At 40.3% G+C, this 22,105-nt stretch overlaps 1 protein-coding gene across 7 annotated transcripts in view; it reads right to left on the reverse strand.

Annotated features, from left to right (window-relative positions):
- LOC115213837 (membralin) overlaps window positions 1-22,105 on the reverse strand; it is a 93,907-nt gene that overhangs the window by 38,386 nt on the left and 33,416 nt on the right. For 6 of the 7 annotated variants that reach the window (XM_036504758.1, XM_029782764.2, XM_029782765.2 and 3 more), the window contains exon 2: window positions 5,267-5,719. In XM_036504758.1, the coding sequence (XP_036360651.1) occupies window positions 5,267-5,671 (405 nt within the window). In that variant the 5' untranslated portion in view covers window positions 5,672-5,719. Of the gene's footprint in view, window positions 1-5,266; window positions 5,752-22,105 lie in introns of those variants that run through there. The other variant, XM_036504757.1, reaches the window with a different exon arrangement.

The raw sequence follows: 22,105 nt of genomic DNA on the forward strand, positions 1-22,105 counted from the left end.
ATGCCACTGTCATACAAGCAGTGTCATTCATTTTCAATATTCTGTGAAAGCATGTCTGATCATAGGTAAATACTATCTTACTTGGAAACAGGCGAGGGTTGGTGAACAGGATGATGATCATGATAATGACGAAGAATCAACTGAATTATATCAATCTTATTTGGAATGTTTTGACAAGTATAGTGGAGCAAATTACTTTGCTGAAGACAAAAAGCAACGCATTTTCTTAATCTGATAGGTGCTTAAATGTATATCTTATTATGTAATCTAAATGTTCTAACCAAGCCAAAGGACAAAAGAGCCTCTAATTAATGCATTACTCTAAATAGCACTCTTTCATTCCTCATTGGAAATTGCAGAAACAGCATTTTTGATCAGTGTAGTAAATAACCAGGAGAGAATGTCTGTTTTTAACATTTAAAACATGTTTTGGAACATTATAATGATTGATTGGAACACAGAATATTTTCCGATATTACCAAAAAATTGTTTGAAGTCAATCACCCACAGTAGCACAAACTATTAGGCTCGTCAGAAATATGGAACAGACTGAAAAAGATACCAAATCTAAGGCACAAGACACTTCTCAAAGCACAGTTGCTACATCAACGGAGGGCAAGTCTCAGTTGTATGTTCCCTCAAAGCTATTCCAGTGTCACAGTCTTGTAGAAAGCACTGAACTTCTGAGGAAACAATGCCAGCTCTTAATTTCAGAGTGCAACAGGTGTGGTTATATTGGACATATAGTGACTGTTTGTGAGCAAAAGAACCCCAGTTGGGGATGTTATTTTAGACACGATTCAGTTGTACAACTAAATTATGCAATGCACCAGGATGATGTTAATCAGGAAGTGGACAGTGTTGGACACACGGACACTTTAAAATTAGTTACACTAATTCCGGTTAGACTGATAAGAGATCAGTCATCTCTTACACCATATCATAGTAGAAACTAGTACTATTGTACTGCTGATGAGTAAATAACTCCAAGCGTTTTAGAATTCATTGGTTCTATAGCTGAAATAAAAGCTAAACTTCACATTTATAAAAGTTTTGTTCCAGTTCATCTCAATGATATCTCGAGTGATATCATTTGCTATCAAGGGCAAAGTTAAATAAGAGCTAGATAACCTACTGAAAGACCGACTAGTATTGCCTGCTAAGTTACGGTGAATGGGTTACACCCATTGTACCAGTCAACAAATCATCATCGAAAACATGTTTGAGTGGCAATTTTAAAATAACTTTTAATCTTCACTTAGTTACAGATACATGCTCTATGCCTTCAGTTGATGAGTTGCAAGAAAAAAAATGAGCAACGGCACTCTTTTCTCTAAACTTAGCCTACCTTGTACCTTCCCACAGAGTAAACTTAAAAGTGAATCCAAATACTGTTACCATCACAATCCACAGGGTTTTCCCATGGAAATTACCTCTGATCACTCTACATATCAATATGTAATGGATAAGCATTATATGGAATTTTTAATCATCATCATCATCATTTAACGTCCATGTTCCATGCTGGCTTAGGTTGGACAGTTTGATAGGATCTGATAGCTCCAAGGACTGCACTGTGCTCCAGTGTCTGTCTTGGAATGGTTTCTGTAGCTGGATACCCCTTCCTAACACAATTTCTAGTTCCACTGTCCCAATAGTTATGTTCACTTCATACCTTGAGGAGAAACTTGCACTTGCAACTCCAACTATGTGTTATGCAATTAAGATGACATTTTCATTACAGGGAAGGACCGTTCTACACATCCCACTACACTTGAAATTGTTCTAGAACTTTTACCAAATCATGAAATGAGAATAAATTAAAATAAGTGTGCTTTAATACTGTCATCTACTATTTATCGTAGTCATTATATAAACTGAAGGGGGCTGGACCAAATGAAGAACAAGATCAGAGCTGTGTCAATGAACTAGTCTTTTCAAGGGCTAGTGAACTATTATTAGAAATTTTCTGACTAACATAGCACCTAACACCCACATCATTAATTGTTAGAAAAACTTATGTCTTAGACATAAACTCAGGAATATGGGCAAACCTTTCAACAAGTAAAAAAAAAAATGTTCACTATAGATCATGTCTTGACATTATATGTTGTCAACCTAGCAATTATACTTGCTTGTGATGTTTCTAAATATAGGTTGCATGTGATATTGTCACATATTTTACTATAGTAAAGAAAAATCTACTGCATTTGCCTCAAGGACACTAAGTGCAAAGAAGAAAAAAAATATCCACAATATTTCATAAAGGTAAGGTGGTAATTTTACTCTGTTCACAGATTACAAGACAAACTACTACTGAGGGACCTACTTTAGTGTTCTACACATTGTAGCTGTGCAAATGCAATGGTGCATAGATATACTTACAGCATGCATATATATGACAGTAAATACAAAATATCTGAGTGTCATGAAAATACAAACCTCTCTCTCTAATTTTAGGTTGGCTAAACCAAATTGAGAGTGGCCAACGAGTATTAAGCACTCAGGGAAATTTATTATGGCCATGTCACCCAATGCATGTGAAGACAGGATTCCAGTGGAAACCCAATCACTAGTGATCAATTTTCAATAGACAAAAAGCCAACATCCAACAACATGCTGTGGGACATGTCCTTAGACATTTCTAGTCATCCCACTGAATCCATGGTATATCTGCAGTTGCCATGGCCCACGTTGTCACTTGTCTCGACAGGAATGAAAGAGTGAGGCTGGTTAGCCAGCACAATCTTCCATCACTATAGTGCAAGTCAGAATTCAAACTTTTTCAAATTACAGACAGTGGATCTTTCACTGCAGAATTTAGAGTATCACAAATATCTGTGACAACGAAATACTATTAATGCCACTGAACCTTCTGGCAGGTGCTATTATAAATCTTTGGTTACTCATGCAGCAGCATTTTATGTTGTTGCAGTGTATAAGAGGTGGAGCCTTCACTATCTTCAAAAACAAATGAACAGCTATTAGCCTTGATGTGAAAATTTTTATCAAATGTATAAGACCTGACATATACTAGCACTGAAAATAATCTAATGGACAATCTTCAGTTTGTGATGAAGTCGACAATACACCAAGTGCAGAGCCACCTACATTATCAGCTGTAGATATATTTCAATGTTCAAGCCATATATGAACACCTCTTGTTTATCAGAAAGACTATGAAAATTGATTGCCACTACGATAATGACAATCTATTTTGAAGGGAGGAGAAACGCTGCATATTTCATTTTAATATTATTTCCTGTTGCTACACAGTTATGACACTATGTTATTATATACTACTACTTCCTGTAATTACATGACATACCACTATACATTGTCAAGAAAATAAAAGTAGCCATATTTTATAAACAAATACTACAGCTCTGATCCATCAGACCTCTGATCATGTTTAAGCTGTGAGATTTAGCTCTTTCAAAACACATATCTTTGACATTATCCAATGTGTCTTATCTGCTTTTAAATAGTAGGTTGGGATAACAAAAAATGTGTGTGAAAATCCATGAATGTTCTTAAGCAGTAGGCATCAATGAAAGCTCATAGCACAGAATTTTTATCACATCTACTTGTAGATTCATCATCATCATCATCATCGTTTAACGTCCGCTTTCCATGCTGGCATGGGTTGGACGGTTCAACTGGGGTCTGGGAAGCCCGAAGGCTGCACCAGGCCAGTCAGATCTGGCAGTGTTTCTACAGCTGGATGTCCTTCCTAACGCCAACCACTCCGTGAGTGTAGTGGGTGCTTTGTATGTGCCACCGACACAGGTGCCAGACGAGGCTGGCGAACGGCCACGCTCTGATGGTGTTTTTTATGTGCCTCCGACACAGGTGCCAGACGAGGCTGGCGAACGGCCATGCTCGGATGGTGTTTTTTATGTGCCACCGACACAGGTGCCAGACGAGGCTGGCAAACGGTCATGCTTGGATGGTGTTTTTTATGTGCCATGGACACAGGTGCCAGACAAGGCTGGCGAACGGCCACGCTCGGATGGTGTTTTTTACGTGCCACCGGCACGGAGGCCATGCGAGGCTGGCACGAACAATAAAAAAGAAGAGAGCTATGTGGCAATCAATCAGAAATTATTTGATCAATGGAAAGCTAATGAAAACTTTCTGGAAAGTGCTTTAACCCTTTAGTATTTAAACTGGCCATATCCAGCCAAAATATTTAATCTGTTTTATGTTCAAACTGACCAGATCCAGGCTCTCACACCTACCCTACAATGCTATTCTACATTAGGTAATTACACCATCAAGATCTTGAAGATATGAGATAATGCATGATTAATTCAAATCAATGTGAATCAATAAGCATTATGTTTGATAGAATAATCAGAACACTAAAGTGTTAATAGTAGCAAAACATGTGTGTGAGACTGAGATACCAAAACAAAGGGGCAGTCATCTCAGTGAGTTCAATCACCATCACCACAACCAAAAATTTAACACATTAGTGTTGCTGAGCTATCCTAACTATCTGGATTTCGATCAAATAGACTTTTTTCTATCCCCAAAGTTGAAATATACCCTGAAAGGTTACTATTTTCAGACAAACAGAAAAAAAAACACGTTCCAAGATAGAAAAAATAAACATTGGAAGCAATATATCAACAGTGAAAAGAAATATTTTGAAGAAAACAAGTCTGATTAAATTCAAGATAACAATAATTTTTTGTAAAAGGTATTTTGCTTTCTTCTTTATGGACAGTTATAGTGTGATGTTGAGTAAAAGCAATGTGCTATGTTCATGACATACAAAAATGTAATATATATATATATATATATATATATATATATACAGTGGGGTGATATAGTGTGTAGTGTTGTGCTATGCAATATGAAATGCTTTGGCATATAATATAATATATTGTGATGAGTAGTATCATGTAATGTAATGCAGTGTGGTGTAATATGGGTTAATATAATGTACCTCAGTATTGTTGTTTATCACTAAATCAGCCATCGTTGAGCAGACCTGCCAACAAAGGCATTCCAACCAGTACCACCCTGTCTTTTAAGAGATATCATAGACTATAATATTATTCAATTTGTCTTTCGCTCCTTTAAGATAGTTGGGGTGAGAAATGGAGATTTGACTGCTATTTCTGACTGACTGAGCAACCATGTTGAGGCTCACTTTGCTCATAGTGTTGTGAGGTGTGGTGTAGAGTGTTGTAAAGTGTTGTATAGAATGGTGTGCTGTTGTGCAATGAGGTGAAGTGTAAAAAAAAAGATCCAGTACCTTGAGAAGAATAATAAATTCAAATGCTCTTCTGAAAGACACTGGGAACGTTCTGGCATACGCAAGGGCTATTTTATAAAAAAGGGCATGGAAGAGTCTATCACGGGCATTTACGAAAGGATTGTTTTGTTGCTGTTGTTGTTGCTGCTGCTGCTGTTGCTGTTGTTGTGGCTGCTGTTGCTGTTGTTGCTGCTGTTGTTGTATCCGTCCCATAGCAGCAGGTGAACCTGGAGTGGTGGAGGCTGCTGCTGCCGCCGCTGCAGCGGATGCGGTTGCCGCTGCAGCTGCCGTTGCTGCAGCTGCTGTTGCCGCCGCCACCGTGGCTAAGTTGTTAGGAGCCGGGTCGTTATTATTGTTGTTGTTGTTGTTGTTCTCCACATGGAGACCGTCTAGTACAACTGGCATCCCGGCAGCTTGCTCTGTCACATTACACTGCCAATACGTTTAATTAATCTGAAAGATAAGAAAGGAAAGAAAACAGTTAGATTAAATTAGGTTTCAGATTTTTTTTTTTGTCTTTTCATGATAACACCACAATATGACCATCAACATCACCACTAACACAAGATAACAAGAGAGCCTTTACGTGGTCAGTAGCTCAACCTAGTAAAAACAGCAGTCAAATCACTTGCAAATCATGCACCTTACTGTCTTAAAACACATCTGATAATGTAGTCTTAGAAATATTATGTCTGAAAAGACAGGTTTGTTCTAAAATACCTTTGATCATAGATCTACTTCAAGCTGATTTGTTTTGTTAGCAACAACAACCACTATGAACTACACCAACATTACATGCTGATAAGAAAACCTCTACATAGGCACCACTCAAGTTTCTAGAAACTGCAACCAAATCTGCTCCTAAATTACTCTACCTTAAACCCTTTAGCATTGAAACTGGCCATATTTGGCCCAAATAGTCCACCTGTTCTATGTTCAAACTTGCCACATCAAGCCTCTCACATAAAACCCTACAATGGCATTATAAAAATAAACAAATACATCCTCAAAATCTCAAAGCTACAAGACAATACATGATTAATTCAAAACAATGTGAATAAATAGGCATAGGAGTGGGTGTGTAGTAAGTAGCTTGCTTACGAACTACATGGTTCCAGGTTCAGTCCCACTGCGTGGCACTTTGGGCAAGTGTCTTCTACTATAGCCTTGAGCCAACCAAAGCCTTGTGAGTGGATTTGGTAAACGGAAACTGAAAGAAGCCTGTTGTACAAATGTGTGTGTATATATATATATATATATATATATATATATATATATAATTCCTTACGAATTAAACCTGTTGTTCCTTAGCTCTCTCTCTCTCTTCCTTCCCCCCTCTCTCTTTCCTCATGCTTCCACCTGATAATCCCCACCCCCAATCCCTAACTCTTTATAAAGCAGTGTTCGATTTATCTCGTCCCTCTTCTCGATTCTACATTTTGCTGACAAAACACTGACTCGAAAAATGACCAGCTAAGCGAATTTAACTTACAACCTGTCATTCATATTCATTTTTTTTAAGTGTTGATTCGTAACTCTAAATCCCGTTTCTCTATTATTTATTTCGCCATCTTGTATGCATGGCTTCCTGTCTGTCATGCATTTTAAATTCCTCCTTTAATTTCAGTGTCATCCCGTTATTATTCCATCCCCAGAATTCACTACAATATTCTCTCTCTCTCCTATTTATATTATGTTTTACTCGAACCCCGAAGTTTCTAGATGTTCAGTAATTTCTGTCGCAGAAAATTCCCTACGTATTAACTTAAAACCTGTTGTTCCTTCGTCGTTATTCCTTTCCCCAAAGATACCCTAAATTCCCTACGAAATTTTTTCTCTCTCTCTTATTTATATTACGTTCTTCTCGAACCCCGAAGTTCCTAGATGTTCAGTAATTTCTGTTGCAGAAAATTCCCTACGTATTAACTTAAAACCTGTTGTTCCTTCGAGGTGACCCCGCCCTCACACCCATCCACCAGAACCGGAAGTTTCTGTTTTCTATCTTTCTTGACCCCCCCCCCCGCACCCCTATGTAGGGTTTATTGTGATCATATAGCGCAAAAACTGTGAAATTTATGCAGGTTGTAGTCTAGAGTCTCAGTATGATATCTGGCAAATGCAAGCTTTCTTTTCAGGTACATAACACTGCTGTCCCTCATCCCAGGGTCTCAGAGGCCCACACCTCCCACACCCTCAGGGTGGGTACCCTCAACGTTGGCACATTGAAAGGTAGGTCTGGCGAGATAGTCGAGATGCTTGAACGGAGACGTGTTGATGTATGTTGTATGCAAGAAATAAGGTGGAGAGGAGGATCTGCTAGGGTCCTCACAGGCAAGGAACACAGGTACAAGATTTTCTGGGCAGGGAACATTGACGGGGTTGGTGGCGTGGGTATACTTATCGCTGAGAAATGGATAGATAGAGTAATTGAGGTAATCAGAGTAAGTGACAGAATACTTAAGATTAGAATAGTGCTTCATAATAGATTAGCAACCATTATATTGGCCTATGCCCCTCAGCCAGGGCTACCCGATGGACAGAAAGACAGTTTCTATGACACCCTACTGCAGACCACCTCATTGACGAACGACAGGGACCTTCTCTTTGTGGCTGGTGATTTCAATGGGCATGTTGGACGACATGCTGGGGGCTTCCATGGCGTACATGGAGGCTACGGTTATGGTTCCCGCAACGAGGAGGGAACCAGGCTGCTGGAGTTCTGCGATGCGAATAGTCTTATGGTCTGCAACACTAACTTCAGGAAACCAACAAGCCACCTGGTCACCTACCGATCGGGCCGGCATACTAGCCAAATCGACTACATCCTTGCCAGAAAAAGGGAAAGATAGCTGCTTATAAATGCCAAAACCTTCCCAGGCGAAGAATGCACCCCACAACATAGACTGGTAGTTAGTGACTTTAGGATCAGGACTAAGAGGGCGACTAGAAGACGACCAACATGGAGAAGAAGGGTCTGGAAGCTTAAAGACCCTGCGAATGGACAGAGATTTAGAGATATGTTACTTGAAGCCTTTGACGAAGTGGAGGAAGGGGTATAGCTACACATGGGGTAGAAGACAACTGGACGTTTCTGAGGGAACCTGCTGAAAGCCGCTGACCAGATCTGTGGCTGGTGCAAAGTCCCCTTAAGACCCAAAATAACGTGGTGGTGGAACAATATTGTTGACAGGGCTATTAGACAAAAGAAACAGGCTTGGAAGGCTGGAAGAACGGTGGTAGCAGGGAAGGGTATCAGACTGCCAGAAGGGAAGCTAGGAGACAGGTCTATCTAGCCAGAGGGGAAGCAGATAAGAGAAAATTTGCCAATGTCCTGCGCCGTGAGGATGAAAGACTTGAGGTATTTCGTGTTGCAAGACAGTGTGTGAGAGAGAATCATGATGTGGTAGGAGAGAAATGTGTTCGCATGGAGGATGGTTCACTTGCGCTAAATGAGGATGCAAAGAGAGAAGCTTGGAGACGCCACTATGAAAGGTTACTGAATGAGGAAAATGAATGGGATAAAGAGAGTCTGCCGAATGTTGACCCTACAGAGGGACCAGCTATCCGAGTTGATAGTTCCGTGGTAGCTAAGGCAATTAGAAGCATGAAGACAGGGAAAGCCCCAGGCCCATCAGGAATTACTGCAGAGATGCTCAAAATATCTGGCAGTGTCGGCTATAACCTAGTCACCCGTATAGTCAACCAGGTGATACACGAAGGAGTCATACCCAATGACTGGTGCAGCAGCTTACTAGTCAACTGCTACAAAGGTAAAGGTGGTGATGCCCTAGATACAAATAATTACAGAGGTATCAAGCTGTTGGATCAAGTAATGAAGGTTACGGAGAGGGTCATAGCCCAACTAATTAGAGAGAGAGTTAGTTTAGATGAGATGCAGTTTGGGTTGTCGTGCAGGGAAAAGTACCACTGATGCTATATTCCTGGTAAGGCAGCTGCAGGAGAAATACCTAGCCAAAGATAAGCCCCTGTACCTGGCTTTCGTTGACATGGAGAAAGCTTTTGATAGGGTCCCCCGATCCCTTATCTGGTGGTCAATGAGGAAACTAGGGATAGATGAATGGCTGGTGAAGACTGTGCAAGCATGTACAGAGATGCCGTAAGTAAGGTTAGGGTTGGCAACATGTACACAGAAGAATTCAAAGTAGAGGTTGGGGTCCACCAGGGTTCAGTACTAGCCCCCTCCTATTTATCATAGTACTCCAGGCAATTACGGAGGAATTCAAGACAGGCTGTCCCTGGGAGCTCCTCTACGCTGACGACCTTGCTCTTATTGCTGAGTCACTATCAGAACTGGAGGAGAAGTTCCAGGTGTGGAAGGAGGAGGGTTTAGAATCAAGGGGCCTTAGAGTCAACCTAGCTAAAACCAAAGTACTAATAAGTAGAAAGGTAGACAATCCACAAATATCTTCAGGAAGATGGCCCTGCTCGATCTGTAGAAAAGGTGTAGGTAGAGAAACTCTATAAGATGTACCCAGTGTAAGCTATGGACACATAAGAGGTGCAGCAATGTCAAAGGTAGGCTAACTGGGAAGATAGTTTTTGTATGTGGCAGATGCTCGGGAGCATTAACCTCTGAAAATCTGCAGAAAACAACTTCCGTCACTTTCCAGGGGGAAAAACTAGAAGTAGTTGATAGCTTCCGTTATCTAGGTGACCAAGTCAGTAGTGGGGGTGGGTGCGCTGAAAGTGTAACTGCTAGAATAAGAATAGCCTGGGCAAAGTTTAGGGAGCTCTTACCTCTGCTGGTGACTAAAGGCCTCTCGCTCAGAGTAAAAGGCAGACTGTATGATGCGTGTGTACGAACAGCCATGCTACATGGCAGCGAAACATGGGCCGTGACTGCTGAGGACATGCGTAAGCTCGTGAGGAATGAAGCCAGTATGCTCCGATGGATGTGTAATGTCAGTGTACATACTCGACAGAGCGTTAGCACCTTGAGAGAAATGTTGTACCTAAGAAGCATCAGTTGTGGTGTGCAAGAGAGACGATTGCGCTGGTATGGTCATGTGGCGATGATGGATGGAGATGAGAGATAGGTGTGTGAGAAAGTGCCAATCCCTAGCAGTTGAGGGAACCCGTGGAAGAGGTAGACCCAGGAAAACCTGGGACGAGGTGGTGAAGCACGACCTTCGAACTTTAGGCCTCACTGAGGAAATGACCAGAGACCGAGACCTTTGGAAATATTCTGTACGTGAGAAGACCAGGCAGGACAAGTGAGCCCAGCCCACTTATGAATGCCTTTCCTCCCTTGGACACAAAGACCGGTTGAGGCAAGCGAAGTCGATATAGAACCTCATCCGACGACAGACACCCATGCCAACCCCCCATGCTTGCGAAGACATGTTGGGGCAAGCGAAATCGAAACCGAATTGAACCAGCCAGGATCCTGGCCTGGTGGTACGTAAAAAGCACTATCCGACTCGTGGCCGTGGCACGTAAAATACTCCAATGCGACCGTACGACAGGCACCCATGCCAACCCCCTTTGCTTGTGAAGACATGTTGGGGCAAGCAAAATCGAAATCGAATAGAACCAGCCAGGATCCCTGGTCTGGTGGTACGTAAAAAGCACTATCCGACTCGTGGCCGTGGCACGTAAAATACTCCAATGCGACCGTACGACAGGCACCCATGCCAACCCCCTTTGCTTGTGAAGACATGTTGGGGCAAGCGAAATCGAAATCGAATTGAACCAGCCAGGATCCCTGGTCTGGTGGTACGTAAAAAGCACTATCCGACTCGTGGCCGATGCCAGCACCGCCTCGACTGGCTTCCGTGCCGGTGGCACATAAAATACACCAATCTGACCGTGGCCGTTGCCAGCCCCGCCTGGCACCTGTGCAGGTGGCACGTAAAAAGCACCCACTACACTCACGGAGTGGTTGGCGTTAGGAAGGGCATCCAGCTGTAGAAACATTGCCAGATTAGACTGGAGCCTGGTGCAGCCTTCTGGCTTCCCAGAACCCCGGTCGAACCATCCAACCCATGCTAGCATGGAGAACGGACGTTAAACGACGATGATGATGATGATGATGTATGTATGTGTATATATTTGTGTCTGTGTTTGTCCCCCCACATCGCTTGACAACCGATGGTGGTGTGTTTATGTCCTCGTAACTTAGCGGTTCGGCTAAAGAGACCGATAGAATAAGTACTAGGCTTACAAAGAATAAGTCCTGGGGTCGATGTGCTCGACTAAAAAAGGCGGTGCTCCAGCATGGCCACAGTCAAATGACTGAAACAAGTAAAAGAATAAAAGAAAAATAAGCATTAGATTTGACAGAGTAATCTGAATGCTAAAGAGTTAACACACACACACACTGGATAATGTAATGCTAGATTAGTGGTTTCTACTCAGTGTTGTAAACAATAGTTGGGAGTGTTGTGAGACTTTAAATTTAATAACATATAAAATATCAGTTAAGTGTGTCATGTACCTTAAGTACATGGTGACAAGGTCACAGAAAAATTAAAAACAACTGCTCTAGATACACTATATGGAGGAACAAGACAGAAAGATCATAACTGTAATATCTTCAATCATAGGTCTGTTCTATAAGTGCAGACCAGATGTGAAACAACCAACTTAAATTATGTTGCTGGTATTTAGTTTATCAACCTTACAGGGATGAAAGGTAAAGTTAACTCTTGTAGAATATAGAACTAGAATATAAAGGGACCTAATTCCATACTGTAAGACAATCCATATGATACGTTACTGTCTACTTTGCCATCCATAAAGAAATTTCTCAACAACAAAAACCATACTCTCTCTTTACTCTTTTACTTGTTTCAGTCATTTGACTGCGGCCATGCTGGAGCACCGCCTTTAGTCGAGCAAATCGACCCCGGGACTTATTCTTTGTAAGCCCAGTACTTATTCTATCGGTCTCTTTTGCCGAACCGCTAAGTGACGGGGACGTAAACACACCAGCATCGGTTGTCAAGCAATGCTAGAGGGACAAAGACAGACACACACACACACACACACACATATATATATATATATATATATATATATATATATATATATATATATATATATATATATATATATATATATATACACATACATATATACGACAGGCTTCTTTCAGTTTCCGTCTACCAAATCCACTCACACGGCTTTGGTTGGCCCGAGGCTATAGTAGAAGACACTTGCCCAAGATGCCACGCAGTGGGACTGAACCCGGAACCATGTGGTTGGTTAGCAAGCTACTTACCACACAGCCACTCCTGCACCTATACATCCATATCTGGAACAAATGAGTTGGCCTAAATCACAAATTGAGAAATAAAGATGTGTGGGATAGGCATGGTTGTGGGCTAAAAGTTTCCTCTATAGCTGCATCATTTCAGGTTTAATCACACTACATGGTGCTTTGGGCAAGTGTCTTCTGCCACATCCTTGCATCAAGCAAAGCCATGAGTAAAAATTTACTAGGCATCAACTGTATGTAAGCCTACCTGAGGGACTTTTCCTGTTCTTAGGTGGTAAGGCAGAATATATTACCCAGTTTAACACTTTAGCATTTTATATTGTGACCCCCTTCGGTCATGAATGACCATGGGATTGCACCTAGAAAGTTACCCTCCGAGGCACAAATCTGGGCAAGGTCGTTTATGGAAGACCTGCAGTCACCCATGCATACCAGCCTCCCTTCTCCATGGCATCAATGTTATCCAAGGGAAAGGCTAGGGCCGATACAGCTTGGCACCAATGACGTCGCAGCTCAATTATTAACGTGTAAGTGGCTGAGCACTCCACAGAAACGTGTACCCTCAACATAGTTCTCGGGGAGATTCAGCATGACATAGAGTGTGACAAGGCTGGCCTTTTCAAATACAGGTACAATAGAAACAGGAAGAAAGAGTGAGAGAAAGTTGTGGTGAATGAGTACAACAGGGTTCACCACCTGCTCTCTGCCGGAGCCTCGTGGAGCTTTAGGTCGTTTTCGCTCAATAAACACTCTCAATGCCCAGTCTGGGAATCGAAACAGCGATCCTTCGACCGCGAGTCTACTGCCCTAACCACTGGGCCATTGCACCTCCACACTTTAGCATTTAACCCGTGTTCAAACTGACCACATTTAGTCTCTCACACCTATACAACAATGTCATTCTAAGACTAAACAATCGTATCATCGAAATATCAAGGCTATGAGATAATGCATGGTTAATTCAAATCAATGAGAATAAATAAGCTTTACATTTGACAGAATAAGCTGAATGCTAAAGGGGTTAATGCCACTACCCAGTCCTTGGATGCTTTAGTAGAGTACATACACTCTTGCCAACACTCAAGACAGGTATCTGATAACTTCCTCACTTCCTCTCACTAGTCTCAAAAGTTCTGAATAAGGATCATATAAGTACTACTCGCTTCTTCCTTAAAACATGGGCTAGTCATGGATGGAACATAGGTTTGTGCTGGATGAGGGTTGATATGGAGCTAAGCAATAACCACACAAACAGTACCTACATTCATGTGGTAAGTAGCTTGTTTACCAACCACATGGTTCCGGGTTCAGTCCCACTGTGTAGCACCTTGGGCAAGTGTCTTCTACTATAGCCTCGGGCCGAACAAAGCCTTGTGAGTGGATTTGGTAGACAGAAACTGAAAGAAGCCCGTTGTATATATATATATATATATATATATATATGCGCGTGTGTGTTTGTATGTCTGTGTTTGTCCCCCTAGCATTGCTTGACAACCGATGCTGGTGTGTTTATGTCCCCGTTACTTAGCGGTTCGGCAAAAGAGACCAATAGAATAAGTACTGGGCTTGCAAAAGAATAAGTCGAGTTGCTCGATTAAAGGCAGTGCTCCAGCATGGCCGCAGTCAAATGACTGAAACAAGTAAAAGAGTAAGAGTAATCATTTAGCTTCAAGTAAAGCTAAATACACAGCTTTCACAGGTCTCTCTGGAACTGGTAAATTGTGTGTGGGTGGGGGGAGGAAGTTGAGAATAACAAGGTAAAGTTCAATAAGGTTAGTGTTTAGTTTGAACCCTTTCAGGAGAGCATATGAAAGAAAACTACACAGGCAGTAAGGGAATTCTATAGAGAGGTTGTTTAGCCCAAAGTCAGCTGGGACTAAGCAGATCTATGATCAAAGATATTTCAACTATAACCATCTTGCTTCCTTTTCAGATACACTGTATCTCACTAGGTTTTTTTTAAAGCAACAGGATATGATTTTAAGTTTGACTCATATTGCTAGCAACTGAAAGAATTGTGAAGAAGCTTCGACACTGGCTCATTTAGAGTTTTTGGCAGAGAGTTTGGTAAGTTGTACAGCCTCAAATACTCCCAACTGAGTAGATGTAGGATAAAATTACATTATGCATCCTTTTGGATAATCAGGTGTCAGTCAAGGAAGATTTAGCTGCTGTTTCTAGCATGTTGAGGCTCCTTGTTGACTTGAGTTTAGTACATTCAATAATGACTTGACTCATGGGGAGTGTGAAATGAGCAGGATTAGGCAGATGTGGTGATAAACAGTCAACAACTTGTGAGATTCCTTTAAAATATACATAAAAAAATGGGAATAGAAAAAAAATTAACCTAATCCCTTTAATCCTTAAAACTCTTTGCTTATGGTGAATGATTTAAGGGGCTTAATAAAGTTCCAAAGTAATCTTCAGTCAGCTGACAATCCATTACAACAAATATCCATGAATTGAGGGAGTCCCAACATGGAATATCCATGAATTGAGGGAGTCCCAACAAGGTCACTTGATATGCTAAAAATAGGAGCTAAATCTTTTCAAATCTATTCCTAGCCTCTAACAGAAATAAAAGACCTTGAAGACTGTAGCCTTAGATAATTGTGCCAGAAAAAAAAAGATGAGATAATTTTTTATAGTGATTCAATAGTTTTGTTTGTTATTGAAATAAACTTTGTAGGTGCAGGCATAGTTGCATGGTAAGAAATTTGTATCCCAACTACATGGTTCTAAGTTCAGCCGCATTTATAGCTCTGGGTTGACCAAAGAGAGCATCCAGCAGACAAAAACTGAAAGAAACCTGTCGTATATGTGTGTGTGTGTGTGTGTGTGTGCACGTGTGTGTACATGTGTTACTGCCTCCTTGCCTTGACATCATGTGATAGCTGTAAACAAATGTTTTCATCACACAAGGTGTCTTTCATTTCCAATCTTTCATGAAAACATGTCTGGTCAAAGGGAAATATCACCTGACTTAGAAACAAGTGAGGGCTACCGACAGGAGAGGCACTCAGCTGTAGAAAATCTGCCTCAACAAAATTCTGTCTCACAAATGTGAGCATAGAAAAGTGGATGTTAAAATGACGATGATAATGATGACAATGATGATGCTGAGTGGGTGACTAAATTGCCAGGATGGCAGCTTAAGAGTCAATGTGCAAATTTCACTAATACAGTGAAACGTATAATGAAGACTCAATGTTAAAGCCTTTATTGGGTTACTTGAATTTGAACTTTAATGTAAATCTAATAATGATAATGATTTTTTAATGCTAAGCACATGGTCACATATCTGGGGAAGAGAACAGTTATTTTAATTGGTTGTGGTATTTGACCATGGGTACAAGGCCTGAAACTTTCGGGGAGCAGAATGGCTAGTTGATCACATCAACCCTAGTGCTTGAATGGTCCCTAATTTCATTGACCCTGAAAGGATGAAAGGTAAAGTCAATGTCAGTGGAAATTGAACTCAGATCAAAAAAATGGACAAAACACTGCTAAGCATTCTCTCTAGTGTGCTAATGATTCAGCTAGTGGAATATGGGCTAGTAGTTTTAGAGGGGGAAAGAGTCAGCTGATTATATTAACTTTAGTACTTAACTTATGCATAATTTTATTGAGCAGAAAAGGATGAAAGGCAAAGTTAGTCAGTCTCAAAGAGGTTGAACTCAGAACATAAAGAGTCAGAAGAATTGCTGTTAAATATTTTGTCTGACAATTGATTCTTACCAGCTTATCAATAATAATAAAATTAATAATAGAATTAATATTAATAGCATAGAATACGATAACAGAGAGAATACAAAGAAATTGAGAAATATCAGATCTTAAACAGATAGATGAAGAGTTTGTGGAAGACAAAGGTGACAATTGCTCCTGTTGTAGGTGTTGCACTTGGCACAACACCCTAACTGCTACCTAAGAGACTGAAGGATATTGGAATGGAGATATGCACGGTCCATTTGCAGGAAAACACCATCTATATTCTGTATGAATCCTAAGAATAATTCTTGAGATCTGAAGAGATGTATTGTCACCAAATATCAAGAAAACATCCCTGCAAACAAAATTAATGATGGTGATGGTGATAATGGTTACAAGCTTTTGCACAAAGCCAACAATTTTAAAGGAAGTGGATAGGTTGATTACATATACCCAAGTGCTCAACCAGTACTTATTTTATCAATATCAAAAGAATGAAAGATAGTCAACCTCAGCGGAATTTGAACTAAGGACATAAAGAGCTAAAAGAAATGTTGCTAAGCATTTTGTTTGACACACTAACAATTCTGCCAGCTCAACACATTCCTAATAATAATTTCAAAATTTGGCACAAGGCCAGCAAGTTCAGGGGAAGGGAATGAGTTGATTACATCAACCCCAGTGCTGAACTGGTACTTATTTTATCGACCCCAAAAAGATGAAAAGCAAAGTCAACCTCGGCGGAATTTGAACTCATAACATAAAGACAGAGGAAATACTATTAAGCACCTTGTCCAATGAGCTAACAATTCTGCCCGGATTTTGCAAGTTAGTCCAATACATGAAAACATGTTATTGCATGTTGATCATGCTCTAGGTCAGCACTAACAGAACAGACCATGAGGTTAAAAAGCATTTGAGCCACAACAATCTTTTCTTTTTTTTTCCTTCAAGTATAGAGTACCCCAGGCTACATTATGCAATGTCTTTTGTCAGTTTTTTTTAATATATTTAGTGCAGTAGGATGTGACTTAGCTGCTACTTTTAGTAGGTTGAACCAACCAACTAATCTCATCCCAAAAGATCACAACAAACACCATCAGCTGGCAAGATGCCTCCCCCATCAACCCAACTCACTACTGAATTTAAATAAATAGATAAATAAATAAAAGCTAGACCATCCTTTAAACTGTTAAGCCCCACCCACTTACCAACACCACCTCCTCCCCCTCCAGTTTTTCAGGAAGCAAACTAATCATCATCACAACCATTCCCTCCTCCCACCTTACAGAAGACAAACAATTAAACAATTGAATAATTCAAGTAGAACTTTACGCCACCACCAATAGATATCTTCCTACTGTATGTAGAATAGCACAGTGTGTGTGTGTGTGTGTGTGTGTGCATGCGCACGTGTGTGTCTGTCTGAGAGCAACCATCAAAACAATGTTTTCTGCATAAACAAACAATAATTTGTCTGAATTTTTTGCTTTCTTAATCTAGTTCCTCTTTGTGTGTGTGCATGTAAGAGTGTGTGTGTGTGTGCATATGTATACAACCGTTACTGCATTTCATATTGCTTTATTTCAGCTTCCTCCTTTTATTGTATTCGATCCCCTTTTTCTTTATTTTATTTCCCCCACCGTCTTCTTCTGGATGTGTGTGTGTGTCTCTGGATGTGTGTGTGTGTGTTTAGCAGTAGCACTGTCTTCAGTATGGGAGCAATACTCCACTGCATGTCTCACTTGAGCTTTGTAATAGATTAATGGTTACTTTGGGGTTGAAATATTTACTAGCTTTCAAGAAAAAGACCTGTCTTTAAGATGAAGGCATTACTATGTTAAGGATGTGCATTTACTAGGAAAGATCCACAGTCAAAGTGAGATCTCACATCTGGAGCAATTGCGAGAGCCTTCCCTACCTAACGGTGTTACCCTGTTTTCTTACTAAAATCCAACCATGTTGCCTGAGATATACCAACACATTATGCTCACTAGCCTCTGCCAAGTCATGAATCTCCTCCTAACAGACTACTGTAATCATGTTTGATAAGCGTGAAAGAACATATTGGCAGAAACTAAATAAGCTATAACATCCAGCAACAAGGCTCGTTCCAGGTCACAAGCCATATGTAGGGGAAACTATCTATCAACCCATCTATCTGCCTGTATATCCATTTATCAACCTTTCTACTTTTATACCCATTTCTATATCCACAAACCTTTTATACATCTTTAAACATTGGCGTTAGGAAGGGCATCCAGCTGTAGAAACACTGCCAGATCTGACTGGACTGGTGCAGCCTTCGGGCTCCCCAGACCCCAGTTGAACCGTCCAACCCATGCTAGCATGGAAAGCGGACGTTAAATGATGATGATGATGAAACTTTTATATCTATCAACCTATTACAGAAAATTAAACCTTCTTGTACTCTGTTATCTTTATTCATCATCATCATCATTTAACTTCTGTTTTCCATGCTGGTGTGTATTGGATGGTTTGACTGGAGCTGGTAGGGCCAGGGACCACACCAGGCTCTATTATCTGTTCAGGCATGATTTCTACAGCCAGCTGGATGCCCTTCCTAATACCAACCACTCCAGAGTGTAGTGGGTGCTTTTTATGTGGTGCCAGCACCAATGCTTTTAATGTGGCACCAGCACCAGTGCTTTTAATGTGGCACCAGCACCAGTGCTTTTAATGTGGCACCAGCACCAGAGCTTTTAATGTGACACCAGCATCAGTATCAATTCTGTTGTGGTGGATGGGTCTTAAGTATAGCAAGGTGCCAGATATCTTGATCCTTTGTTATCTTCGTAAGGTTCATTGGCCTTCAATACTTCATCCCATGTCTTCCTCTTCCACAAGTTCCATCCACTTTAAGTGATGGGTACTTCTGTATGCAACTGTCCACATCCATCCATTATATCTTATTTCATCCCCTTCCTATCCTACTAACAGCATTACTATTACCTTGCTAAAATCCAACCACGTTGCCCATGATACACCAATACATTATCCACCACATACACACACGCTAATACATTAGAATATATTTTGCATACAGATGTGCACATATGCAGCTTTGTAAAGTTTGCCAGAATGATTAGATGAGAAAAGACAAGAGAATCAAGAGTGTATAAATGAAGGTGGCACCAAATTAGTTAGCGCCAAGGAGCAGAGAACTGTGTAATTACTGTAGAAAAGATAAAGAATGGAAACAGCACTAGTATGGACCAGAAGCTGAAGTGTGTCTGTGAGCATCTTTATACCAATTAATAGAGTAGTCTGTTGTCTCTGGATGTGTGTGTGTGTGTAGCAGTAGCACTGTCTTCAGTATGGGAGCAATACTCCACTGCGGGTCTCACTTGAGCTTTGTAATAGATTAATAGTTACTTTGGGGTTGAAATATTTACTATCTTTCAAGAAAAAGACCTGCTGTTAAGATGAAGGCATTACTATGTTAAGGATGTGCATTTACTAGGAAAGATCCACAGTCAAAGTGAGATCTCACATCTGGAGCAATTGCGAGAGCCTTACTTGCATGCTGCTCATGTTTAAGGCATATGAGGTGCATTGAGGTTTTCTAAATAAATGCAGTGCTTTTATTATTTTACTTTTGGATGCCATAAAATAGACATTACGCCATTGGGGGAGGTTTTCCCAGTCTCTGTTCATGAAGTCAGTGTGTGGTATGTGGATGACATTTGGGTGTGGAAGGTTAGAGAGAAACAAAATGTGGGATCATCCGCATAGGTGAGGGCATTGTTGAAGGTGGTAGCATGTAGATTGCAGGTGTATAAGAGGAAGAGCATGGGTTACACTGTAAATCCATAAGCATGGGCTGCAATAGTGTTATCTGAGAAGTTATTGATCAAAGAGGTGAGAAATGGATGGAACTCAAACTAGGACATTTTGATAGATGCCAGACATGGTCCAAAATTTTGCCAACATTCAAATTTCCCTCAGTCAAAAACCCACAGATAAATGATATGGGAAATATACTGCAGCATGTTAGGCAAATATCTACTGTAGTCTAAAGTTAAGCAATACCTTGAAGTGGAATTTAGCAAATACAGTCTGTGTAGAAATATATCATGCAAGCATATGTGCATATATATATATATATATACACACACACACAATACATATGAATCTCTCTCTCTCTCTACATACATACAAAGAGTAAATACTCATAGGTATTGGACATCAATAAGTAAAAAGTGTCAAAAAGGAATAAAAGTATCAACAAACAGGCCTTAATACAGAAATATTTTGTCAACAAAACATTATTTATTTACATATAACTATTTATTTCTATTTTATATACTGGCATGAACCTATCTTGAATAGTTAGCTTCACCAAAAGTAAATAATATGATCAACATGACACTTCAGTGAAAGTTCAGAATTATTCTGCTTTTATAGTATAACATACATCACATACGAGATCTGATCAATAAGTATCCGAATTGTTGCCATAGTAATGAAGCTGAAGCATGCAGAGTCAAGTCGCTTGGCAAAAATTGACCTTGAACTCTGCTGTGCATGCCCACTAAGTTTTAACATTCTAGCTCACTTCTGCTGTTTACAGCAGTGCTTGGTCAGAAGATGTGTAGCACGTGATCATCACATTGACCATGACAGAGAAAGTTGTCATGGCAATACCTGCTCAGAGGCCTACACAAAGTTAGAGAAAGTGTATGGAGAGGAGTGTATGAGTGTTTCAGATGTTTCTAAGATGGCTAAAAATGTCGATAGTGATGAACGTTCTCAGAAACCCACAACCAGCAAAAATGAGAAAAACATTGCAGATATGCATGTAGAGGATGTGCAGATTAATTACAATTCAGTTCAATCCATTAATATTTTGGGTATGAGACACACGTCTGCCAAGTTTGTGCTAAAACTGCTTTCAGCTGACCAAGAAGACACTCAAGTTTCCGTTGCACAAAACCTACTTGATAATGTCGAGAAAAATGAAAACTTTTTGGAAACTTTGCGTAAGCCTCTGAGCAGGTGTTGCCAAGATTTTGGTAGAATTTGATGCAGATTCTCTGCTCAACTTTCTCTGTCATGGTCAATGTGATGATCACATGCTACACACCTTCCTTCCAAGCACTACTGTAAACAGCGGAAGTGAGCTAGAACATTAAAACTTAGTGCACATACACAGCAGAGTTCAAGGTCAATCTGTGCCAGCATCGTTACTGTGGTAACAGTCCGGATACTTATTGTTCAGACCATGTACTTTGGAACTGCTCCCACAGTATATGGCTTCACATTATTACTCAGTATATATATTATATACTGAAGTAGAAAGGCCTGGGGAAATTGTTATAGATTGATATTAAAATATTAGCCATTTACTGAATTAAACATTGAGTTTCATACACATTATGAATTGGAAATAATTTACTTTTTCATTTTTATCATAATTTTAATGTCCACTTTTCCATGCTTGCATCGACAGATTGAATTTGTGGACGCAGACTTTCTATAGCCAGATGCCCTTTCTGCTGCCAACCCTCACTTGTTTCCAAATAAGGTAATATTTCCTCATGACCAGACTTGTTTCCATGGAAGACTGGAAACAAATTTACACTGCTTGCACGACAGTGAAACTTGCTTAACCCTTTTAACATTTGGGTTTCTGTCAAATGTAATAATTATATTTTCAATTTGTTTTTAATTAATCATGCATTATCTCATAGCTTCAATATTTTGATGATGTAATTGTTTTATTTTCAGGATGGCATTGTAGAACAGGTGTGAGAGAGTGGATCTGGCCAGTTTGAGCATAAAATAGGTAGGATATTTTGGCTGGATATGGTGGGTTTAAATGCTAGAGGGTTATAACTATCATGCACTATCAAGGCAAGGAGACA

This window comes from Octopus sinensis, linkage group LG7 (genome assembly GCF_006345805.1).
Source record: "Octopus sinensis linkage group LG7, ASM634580v1, whole genome shotgun sequence".
NCBI lineage: Eukaryota > Metazoa > Mollusca > Cephalopoda > Octopoda > Octopodidae > Octopus > Octopus sinensis.